Raw genomic sequence first — 11,402 nt, forward strand, 5'->3', positions numbered from 1 at the left:
GTAGAGTTTGCCTGAGCTCCCCAGGACCTGGAACAAAGGCACCCCGAGGGGGCAGGGGTCAGAGGCAGCTTTCACTTTTAGTGTCTCTAACCCAGTCTGCATCTGGCCCGTGTCCTCTCCATGTTCTCTCACAGCCTGCAACAGGTGAGCAGCTTCTGCAAGACAAGTGTCCCCAGACTCTGCAGTGACCCATCTGAGCTTGAAGCTCCTCAGCTTTCTCATGGGCTCTTCACACCTCTCTCCCTGAAGTGCTCCTGCATGTACACCCCTGCTTGCAGCAGAGCTCGGATCCAGGGACTCCTCTGCTGCTAGATCAGGGAAAGGGGAGCACAGAGCCCCCTCCCCAGCTCTCCCAAAGCCAGCAGCACAGCGGGCTGCCAGCCCCTCCAGCCAGCCCTCTCCCAGCACGGGCAGACACCAGATAGCTGAAGATGGCACAGATACTTGTCACACAAAGCTCACTTGTGGGTCCAGGGCCCCCAGGGAGCTGGAGCTAGCAGGAGAGCAGCAGTGAGCACTCACAGCAGGGCCTTTTCTCACCAGTTCGTGGCTGGAGGCTGCAAAGGCTCCTGTGGTTCTGCTCCCCAAACCAGCTGCAGATACTGGAACCTGGCTTTGCCTGAATAAACAAAGTTGAAGGCTCCAGAGGAGCTGCTCCCTGCTCCATCTCTGGTTTGGAAACAGCACTGCCTCCTTTTCCCTCATGCTGCTCCTCTGCAAGGCACTGAGCACACTCCCTCTGCTGCAGCGGATGGGGCACAGGCAGCCAGGGGAGGGGAGCACTCCCTCCCAGCATGGGGAAGCTGACAGCCAACCTGGGAGCTGCTGGAGCTGACTGTGTGGTGCAGGAAAGCCAACCTATGGATTCCTTCTCTTTTGCTTTCTTCAAGACTGGAAAAGAGCTTTTAGAAAGCTACTTTAAGAGCCAACTGCTCTGTCCTATTTGAAGAGAAGGTCTGCAGGAGCAGAACACACATGAAGCAGAAGCCTGTGCTCAGTACTCTACCAATGCTCTGAGGCCTAAACTGAGTGTACCCCATGACCAAAACACAATGACCACAGACTATGTGCCATGATGTGTCTCACAGGACAGAGCAAGTGCCTTCTGTCGGCTCTGTGGCCTCAGCAGCACTAAGGGCACTAACTCTCCCTGGCTATTCCAGAGCAGGGTGGGGATTTCCACGGCTGGGATCACCAGCACACAAGCCTCTGGGCTCCCATGGCACACCACACTCCTCTCCCATACCAGACACAGACACCTAAATCCAAAGATGAACACAAACAAGTGATGAGTGGAGCTCTGTGGACTGCTGCTCCTCTCCAGGACACCCCAGGCACTCCTGAGCCCCTCCAGAGGAACATTGTCCCTCCTAGCTCAGAGCTGCTCTGGCAAGGGGAGGTTTCCCCATCCCCTGGAGCTCTTCCTGCACCCCTTGCCCAGCAGGTAACGTCCACAAGTTTAAGCTCTCCCACAGAAGCACCTATGCCTCCAATCCCCCTTACTCCCAGCACATTCAGGACACAAGACTCACGTTCCCATTTTGGGGTAAACGATTCTTTTTTCAGTCTGGCCTTTACCCTGGGCCCTCTTTATACTCCAGGCTGTTTGTTTCACTTGTGATAAGTTTGTTTTTCCCTAGCCTCTTTGATTGCTTTTTCCAAGATGAAGTATTCTGATGGTGCCTTTCCTTCAGAAGTGTTTTCCTTTCAGGAGGGGAGGAAGACAGAGACACTGCCAGATTTGGGCTCAGTTCCCTCGTCCTGACCTAGATGGCAACAATGCAGCTTCTGCCTAATAAGGCAGAATTTAAAATCCAAAGACCAAGAGAAAAAGGTGCCTCTGTTAGTGGCCAGCTGCAGCCCAGCCAGGCGCTGGGGTCTCTCTTGGCTCTGAGATGAGGTGAGATTTCCTTCCGCCGCCTCGCCCCCCGGCGCCTGCTGGCTGCCCAGCGAGGGGCAGTGCCCTCAGAGGGGTGTTCCTGCCAGCCTGGAGGGCCAGCAGTGCCACCCAGGCACCACTCGAGGGGCAGTCCCCTTGGAGGGGGTGTCCCTGTCCCTGCCAGTGTGCAGTGCCAGTGTGCAGTGCCAGTGTGCAGTGCCAGCCGTGCCACCCTGGCACCACTGCTGCCACCGGCGTGCAGCGAGGCAGCACCAGGCTCCGTGCCAGGGCCCGTGCCCCAACCCTCCCCAGTGGGGCAGGCTGCCATGCACTTCTAGGAAATTAATATAAAAAGACATAAAAAAGAAGAATCCAATAAAAGTGCAGGATGTGAGCACTGCACGGGACAGCTGGGGGAGGGCCACAGCACTGCCTGCCCCTGCTAGCTGGCCGTGCTCCCACAGCTCACAGCACCCCTGAGGCTCAGGCATGGCTAACAGGTGCCCCTGCTCTCCCCTTCACAACCAGCACAGCTCCACCACCAGCCAGCAGCCACCACCTCTGCAGCAGGGAAGACTTATTTGATTTCTCCTACCCTGGAGTGACAAGGGTTGGCTTTAGCCTGTAGGCAGGTATTATACAAGGTATACAGGTATTATACATCCTCTGGGATGAACAACTCTGAGGTAACATCAGCTCTTGGATACTCCACTGGTGCTACTCCTCTGTTAAGCAGCAAGGGCACAAATGTCTGAGCACTAAAAGACAAATTGTAGCTTTCACCTGACTGAGGGCTCTTCCTTCTGCCATCTCAGCTCCTGAGGGCAAGAGCTGCCTGCACTCGTGGCTGCAGTCCTAGGGCCTGTCTGAGCAGAGCCATTTCCCCTTGAAGCAGTGCCCCAGATGTGCTGGGTGATACAGACTGTCTGTGAAGCATCAACAGCTCACACTTGGCTACGATGACCCGAAGGAGTTTCACAACAGGACCAGCCTCACAGCCTCCACCAGAGCAGTTCTCCAGACCCAGCTGGGAGCCAAAGCACCTCCTCCCATTCCAGCTGAGCCACAGCTGGGTGCAAAGGGCAGAGCCCGTTTTCTGGGGAATAAGTGAAAGGGATGCCTGTGCATGTGGCTCCCCACTGCACTGCCCCTGCCCCCCGGTGAGGGAGGGGAGCCCCCAGCTGGGCCACGGGGCTCCAGGAGCCCCAGGAGTGAGGAGCCAGGCAGGCTGTCCAGCCAGCCCTGCAGCATCCCACTCAGGGTTTCATTTCCCCAGCCCCAGGCTGTGTTCCTGTCCCTGCTCCAGCCAGGCCTCAGGGGAGGCTCTGCTCTTTGTTCCTGCTCTCAGCCAGCTGTGCTGAGGAAGAGTTTCGCAATGGGACCGGCCTCACACCCCCAGAGAAAATACCTCTTCAGATTCCTTTGTTAATTAACTCGTCAGCATGGCCTTAATCAGCAACCAAGTTGCACTGAAGAGGAATGCTGCTCAGAGCACACAGGCACCTGCAGGCAGGGGCTGCTCCCTGTGGGCTGCCAGGCAGCTGGGGGGACAGGCACAGGCTCACACCATACCCACCAGTGGGCTCAACACACCCAACAAAGTGCTCCTGCATCAGCTCCTGGTGACCAGCCCTGGCCTACCTGTCCAGGGGCTCCTTCCCTCAGGGGGCTCTCTGTGCCTGCAGAGGCAGGGGCAGAGCAGTTTGGACGCTGGCTCTTTTCTGATGCACACCAGTTGAGCTCAATGTGGGGGCCTTCAGTAGGCATGAATCAGTCAGGTCCCATCCAGGGACTGTGGGGCAGCCCCCAGCAGGGATTTCCATCCCCTCACTGCAGTGGGAGAGGGCTGGGCAGTGTGGAGGGGAGCTGCCTTGCCCCACCCCACGTGGTTTGAGGCAGCACAGTTCAGCAATGCCCCTGCCTGGTCCAGAGCAGGGTGCCAGGGCAGCACCCAGCACATCAAAGTCCTCTCACCCTGCCTCTCTGAAATCCTCCATGTCTCATGAGGCTTCCTGCATCTAGAGATGAATATTAAGCCTCTTAAGATGCAGATAACTCCACCATGCCACAGAAGAGGTGAGAGCATGTGAGGTTCAGGCTCCCTGGGAAGGCCAGAGGCTCCAGGCAGTCCCTGTCATCCCTCACACAAAAAGGTGGCAAGTGAAGAGTGTGCATCCCAGCCTGCAAAGCTCTGCCTCAGCCTGCATGGCCTGACAGAGCATGACCATCCTCTGCCAGTGGCATATTCAGCTGAGCAGGAAAAATGGAAAAAACAGTAAAGATGGAAAAGCCTTTAAGTATTCAACCAAGGCAGCTGCTGCCTAAGGGTCCTGGGAGCAGTGCTTCTTAGGCTTTACCAAATATCCACAGGCAAGCCCTCAACTCAAATCAAAGGCTGTGCTCTTGAGCCTGTGTTTATGACTCATGGAGGGGCTGATGTCCTCCCCAAGGCCCCAGGAGCAATAAACCCTCCACGTGCAACCAAGCCCTGCAGGCTCTGAGCACGTGAGGAGTCCTTGTGTCGTTACCCAGGCCTGGCTTCACAGCTCTTCTCCCACCCCACAGCACCCCCAGTGAAGGTGAGAAGACCCTCTGCAGGAAGGATATTTAGAGGTGTTACTCTTGGCTGCTGTACCAATGAGCAAAGGGATCCCCCCTCCTCTGGTGTGTGAAACAGGGCAGCAGCAGGTCCAGAATGGAGGTGGCTGTGCTGCCCGAGGGGGTTAGTTGTGCTAAGCAGAAGGCACTGGGTGCTTCTTCACCAAAATCTTATGGGCACAGGGTCCCTCTGCCTTAGCTAGGGCACAGCACATGGCTGTGACCCCGGGGGCTGGATGGGGCTGGCCAGCAGCTCACAGAATGGACAGACTGTCCCCACCAGAGATGGCACTTATCCACACCACAGAAAAGTCAGAAAGAAGTGTCAGTGGCTCTTCTCTTCACCTGCTGGGCCTCAGCTCCATCTCTGATCCTGTTCTGCAGGAGCAGTGTGATCTTTCAGGCCAAGGTGAGCTCTTCTCTCTAAAATGCCATTTTATGAAGATGTTTCTGTGATTCACAGACTTGGCCACAGTGAAGCAGAATGAAGCCCACAGACCTGGCCTGCACTGCTTCCTCCCAGCAGCAGGGATCCTGTCACCAAGCAGAGGTCAAGAGTCTCCAGGACACAGGATTTGGAATGCAATGGGGAAAGCAGTGCAGTGATGGCAGATAACACTCTGTTGTGTACAGCCTGTCAGGAGGAAGAGCTGCCTGGGCTGCGTAGGTTGAAGATCATAAAGCAAAATTAGCAATCCCTGGAAAACTTCCTCCTGACCCACAAACATGTAAGAAATCATCTCTGACTGGCTGGGAGCCACAGGGAAGATGGTAGTGTTCCATGCAGACCTCATTCCAGTCCATGGCTACTGCTCCCCAGTATCACTTCAGGAGTTTGTACAACACTAACACTCTCTCTGGGTTTATCCAAGCACCCTTCCACGTTCTGCAAGTTAGGAAAATCCTGGAAACCACCCAAAAGTAGGACTGAAGAGGGAAATGTGTGTGTACCTGGTACAGAGTCCTTCCACTGGGGGCTGTGACCCGGGTGACAGAACGCTGATCCACCAGATCCAGAGCTGGGACAGCAGATGGGCCAAACACAAACTTCAGCCTGAGAGAGAACGTGCCACAAGTCACTCCACAGAAGGACACCACTTGGCTGAGCCTTAATCCATAGGATTTACCCTATGGAGCCCATGTGCCTGTAGCTAATGGCTCCCATTGCCTCCCAGATTCCCACCAGTCACAGCACTGTTACCCCATCAAGCAGTGAAAGGCATTTGCCATGCCCAGCTTCCCTGGCTTTCACAAGCCACCACCCATCCCTGCCCTGTCCTCTGAGACAATCTCAGCTGACGACTGCTCTCCTGGAGGACAGACAGGACTCAGTGCTTAAGGACAGCTTCTACTCAGCCAGCTATTCAGAGCACCTACATGGGTTTTGATGTTCTTGAGAGAACTTCCACATTTCCAAGTGGCTCGCAAAAAATTCCACATCTCTTTGCAAAATTCCATTCAGGTTGGTTTATAAGGTATTTCAAAGATTTTTCTTACACAGGACATTACAGTTTATGTGCTTCTTCTTCAGCACCATGACCCCAAACATTACTCTGGCTGCACAAACAGGACATGAAGTGGTTCCTGTCCTGAACTAAAATGAGACAAAGTGCATCAGAGACACAGAAGTGAGTTTTTTTTCCAGTCAGTCTCTGTGACTGTGGCACAGCATTAGCCACGTAGGTGAGGAGCTGTCTTTGAGCAGCATTTCTGGCTTGACAGCCCCTTTCCAGATCACTGGATATTGCCAAGGTGTAGTAGGTAAAGCCAGAGACACAGGTTGTCCCTACAGTGACCTGACTGGTCTTTTTGTGGGTTAGTATTCCCACAGTTCTTCTGATACAAACTCTGGGTAGACAGAACACTGCCTTTAACTTATAAAACAGTGAATCTAGACTCTAAAACTGGAAGCTTTGCTTCTGCCCAGCACCCTAAATACACTTGGTCTTCTCCCAGGGAAACTGCATCTCTAGCAGCAAAAGCAAGATGTGCTGGCAAAGAGAAGGTGCAGGAAGGAAATCCCAGGGGATGAACAGTTCTGGGGGTCCAAGAGAAGCCACAGGCAGTGTCACACACACAGCCCAGTTATCCTTGTGGCAGGAAACTGAAACTGTGCCACGAGCACAATGCACATAGACAGGGATTTTAGTGGGGACAGCACCAGGCAGACAAGAGCACACAGAGGCACCTTGCTCAGCTAAGGGGAAGAGGGGCTTGTGCTCTGGGACACCTTAACTGCACCTACAGGCTGTCCTGGATGAGTTGTCCTGGATCTGATCACAGGTCAGTTGTAGCCCACAGGTGGTGCCTCAGAGCAAGGAGAGAGCAATGATGAGAGACAGAGCCTGGAGCAATGGGAAATGCAGCAGTGGGGCTCCTTCCTCATCCCAGGGAAACTGGTTTAAACCCTGAAGAATGAATACAAGTCATTTTGTAGTGATCTCATCTGCTCTATCACACTCACAGCTGATGTATAAATTATTCTTTCTCTGCCCACCACAGTGCATCAATAGGAAGCTGAAGATCACCAGGGAAATACTTGAGACACTCCACTGCACATGGAGCCACTGGACAGCAGCAGTTTCACATCTGAAATCCAGCACCAGGGCTCAGACACAGCAAATTTATTCCAGACAAACACCCAGATAGAGCACATGCCTTATGTCACTCCAGCCTCCCTAAAAACCCCTTCCCTTCCCTTTCCCTCCAGGCAGGGCACCTCACCTTGCAGGGACACGCCACTGCAGAGGGTTTATGGATCAGAGAGTGCCTGGGATGGGGTAAAGATGAGGTTGGCCAGGTTGGCTCAGGTACATGCTTCCTTCCCACAGACCATGGCCTCCACACAACCATCTCCTCGGCCTCAGTGCTGGGAGGCAGCACCACAGAGGCACACGCTGGTGTCTGGCTGCTGCTGTGCTCACTGCTGTAAGATTCCACACCACCAAGTGGAAAAACAGAGCTGAGTCCTGAAGGCACAGGAATTTCTACCTATGTACTCATGGCCTGCACACCTCTGCAAGGAGGGTTTTGTCCCCTGCTGATGCCATGCAAGGATATATGATAAGCTGCATGTCAAATATGGACATTTGTACCTGCAGCCTACTGTCTAAGCAGCTCGGGGGCTTAAAAGTGGTTCTAGATCTATAAATCCAGCTGCTCTGAGTGTGTTCCAAAGAGCTCAGGCACAATTTGATTCAATTTAGAGACCATTTATACACTGAGAAAAATCTGTGTAGTCTGGATGAGCAACAAGGGTAAACACAAAAATGAGCAGTGATAAAAATACAGTACAAAACACGAGCAGGAGAAGAAGAGAAAGAAAGCAGAGGAACATTTCCAACCCCAGTGAAGACACAAGGAGCCAAGGCAGAGCCCTGCAGCACGGCTGACCTACAGGCTGAGTCAGGCTCACTGATAGCAGGCCAAGCAGACAGACTTATTCCAGGAAGCCCAAAACTTCTGCTGAACACCCAGGGAAATGAGGATTGGCTTCACCCGAGGACTGCGGGGAGGTGGGTGGGGGACACTCAGTGTAAGACATTCTTTAATGCTTAGGTTTAGGACTAGAAGTGGGCTGAGTTTAATGAGTTTCAGTAACTCCTCTGAATCTGGGGAATTCTTTTTCCATATATATAATTCGATCAGCCTAACAGGAAATAAGTAAGGGGAATGCTCAAAGGAAATTCAAGGACTTCAGAGATTTGGAAGAGATTCAGAAATTAAATCAGAATACTTCTGAGCTGCTGGTCACAGGGAATGGATGGAAATGCCAAGAGTTACCACCCAATTGTTATTAAACTTAACATGGGAATTCCTTTTCTTCTATGACAAGAAGGAATGTTAGGAGACTTGTCATATATAATCCCACCATCCAAAGGCCAGTGTGGTCCCACAGGAGGGAGCCAGCACTCACACTTTTCACAGGTATTATGCTTGATAACATTAGACCCAAAGATATTAAGGCCTGAAGGGTTCCTGGTGATCTCCTCTCCTGAGTTACAGGCAGGAACACAAAGTTAAAGATGAATCTGAAAATCTTCTCACTGGGATGGTGCCTCTTCTTTGCCTTCAACAGCAGTCAGTGAGGGCTGCAGAAGCTGTGAAACTTGGGTGACTCTTGGGAATGACTGAAACACTCACAAGCTTCAATCAAAGCAAGGGTGGTGGAGCTGACCTGAGACTTCTTCTAAACAGAGGAAAACTCAGGATTGTCTCCAAGATAACAATTCCCTTGTGCAGAGAGATGAGACATTCTCCTCTTCCCTTCTGTCACACGTGCCTGTGACTCAGAAGAAGGGATCTCAGATGCTGCTGTGCTCACAATGGCCTGAACCATTGCTGGAGATGCAGCACTCCAGCAGCCTGAATCACTCTGAAACACAGTCCACTCTTACAGAACACTCACCCCAGAGCTGGGGCTGGACTCAGAGCTCAGGTTAAACATCCTGGACTTCTGCATGTTTAATCCACCCAAATTAGAGCAAGTCATCACGGGAGAGGCAGTGATACAGAGATAATTTCATGGATCTCTGGAAAAAAACCTTGAGATCATCTCTTTGGACCTTCAATTCCACTACCAGCAAAAAACATGTAGCAACTCTGCATGAGAAACATGTACTGGTCAAACAAAGGACAAAAATAAGAGGACAGCAGATTATCAACTGCCCTTTAGCAGGACACTTGGACAAGGATTGAAGCAAAAGACACTTACCCCAGCAGCAGGTCATCAGGGACTGCAAGAAAAGGAAAATGAAGCATGATTTTGCTGAAGTTCCTGACTGTGAGAGACATCAACATCACAGGGGGCTAGTGTCAGCACACCCCCAGGGGCCACACGGGGCTGCAGTGCTCTAGGCATCCTCTCTGGCCACCAAAAAGCAGCAAGGAGCAGCAAAGTTATTTGCTTTGGTAAGGCACTTACCAAGTACAGCAATCAGAACCATGAGGATTCGTTTAAAAAAAAAAATGCAGAAGCCCAAATAGACTTTTATAATATCCTGCTTTTAAAAGCATGCAAGAAAAGGCATTTGGCCTCAACATCTCACTTTAAGAAGTGGGTTAAAAATATATGCATTGGTTTCCCTGAAAGTCTCTTGGCATGTGTTCAGAACTCTTGGCATCAAAGCTTTAAAAATGTTGTTCTTTTCCCAGCTCAGTCTTGCAGGGGCTGCTAGTTTATAGCTCTAACAGAAACATAATGTCTTCATTTATTGGAACTTCTTGTCAAGCTGGAAAGTTACACTTAAAATTAGACTCTTTGTTGTAGCTAACAGCTTAGGCTCTGATCATCCCATCTGATCTCTCTGCTATCACTAATGGACACAGTGTACTCTGTATTCCACTGGAAGATCAGGACTGCTGAGTTGAAAATCAGAATTAATTTTGTTGTTCTGACAACTCAAAATATTCTCTATAACTTAGGTTGTTGGTTTGACTTTTCCAACTTTATTCCAGTTTAATTCTCTAAAGTGATTGATCAGTTTTTTCCCACATTTATGTCTCAGTGCTGTTTTAGTTCTTTAAGAAGTATACCTTAAAAGGAATGTTGACCTGGTTTGGTTTTGGTTTGTTTTTAGTTTTTTTTTCCTGTTTGAAAACAAAATTTATGAAGTTCTTTCAAAAAGTCACATGTAGATTTTGGATCTGTTCTAAGCTGATGGAAACCCTATTACAAGGATGCCAGAAAGCTGTCAGTGTGGTCACCCTGACAGTTTAGACATTGTCTCTGTCCATTCCCCACTCAAAGTTGTGCTCAAATGGACTTCTCTGAATATTTATTTGGTTTGTTTTAGCACAGTTTAAAATATCCCTTGAACAGCCACTTTCCTTAGGAGGAACCATTCTGGGCTACTTATCAAGTAAACACAATCAGTAAATATTCTTCCAGCACCAATTACAGAACTGCAATCCAAAGTGCAGTGGAGGTAGTTGCTCTTAACTAGCTGCTAGAATTGGCCAAGATGCAACTGTTGGTTCCTGCTTACTTTAGACCAGCAACAGCAAAGCTGTTCTTTGCCCTGATCACTAACACTTAAATACCCTCTGCTGGTCAGTGAGGAAACGTGGTCTTTATTATGAAGATTTTCCTTTCAATTCTAATTTTGAAATCAGTGAGTCTATGAAAACAGCAACACAGCAGGCACAACAAAATGCCTGCCTAGGAGTACAGAAGGTATCATCTCCCAAGTGCAACCTCTCGTGCTCTAAGTTCTAAGCAAGCAGGATTGTCCTAGACCCCATGTCACAAAAATTGTCCAGCCTGGCCTCATTTTTGAAGGAGTCTGACTTTCAGAAGGGGGCTGCTCCTCATTTTTTGCAGTTCAAACCCCTTTGCGTTGTATCCAGAGAGGGACACAAGGGCTGGGCACACCAGATACAACTCGTCACTCCTGCGAGCAAAGGCCACCCCTCACAGGGCAGAACCTGCAGCACTTCTGCCTGCAGAGGATGCAAAGGAGGGGAGGCTGGCAGCCCTCCTCGCTCCCTGCAGCTTTGGCAGTGCCAGCAGTACTGGCCCACCACCTGCTGGGATGGGTATTTACTGGACCACCACCTGCTGGGATGGGTATTTACTGGACCACCACCTGCTGGGATGGGTATTTACTGGCCCACCACCTGCTGGGATTTTTTTCTTTACTTACCATGGGAGGTCTCCTGAAAAGCCTTTTTGATCTCCTTCAAGAGCTCTTCTGCTACCGCTGGCAAAGTACTGTCCATTGCATGGGCTCATGACTGGAACGCGACAGAGAACGGGAGATGGGGAGAAGTCCCAAAGCTCATGCTCTAAAGCAGGACACTTTCTCTGGGTAGTACTCGATCTCAGCCAGGCCAAGGAAGGGCAACCTCAGCAACTTTTAAAATGTGACTTTTACCCATTAATTGAACGAAGCGTTTCTCAAAAACCCCGGGTGACTCTCAGGTA

At 50.9% G+C, this 11,402-nt stretch overlaps 1 protein-coding gene across 1 annotated transcript; it reads right to left on the reverse strand.

Moving 5' to 3' along the window:
* Window positions 1-3: 3 nt before the first annotated feature.
* ZSWIM7 (zinc finger, SWIM-type containing 7) lies at window positions 4-11,197 on the reverse strand (the record flags this gene model as incomplete). Its single annotated transcript, XM_008947011.1, has 4 exons — window positions 11,122-11,197; window positions 9,192-9,213; window positions 5,429-5,531; window positions 4-27 (listed from the first exon to the last, which is right to left on the reverse strand). Coding segments are annotated over exons 1-4 (225 nt in total), but the record flags the coding sequence as incomplete, so codon positions are not given.
* Window positions 11,198-11,402: the final 205 nt, after the last annotated feature.

Source organism: Merops nubicus, unplaced genomic scaffold (assembly GCF_000691845.1).
Source record: "Merops nubicus isolate BGI_N331 unplaced genomic scaffold, ASM69184v1 scaffold25510, whole genome shotgun sequence".
In the NCBI taxonomy this organism is placed as follows: Eukaryota; Metazoa; Chordata; class Aves; order Coraciiformes; family Meropidae; genus Merops; species Merops nubicus.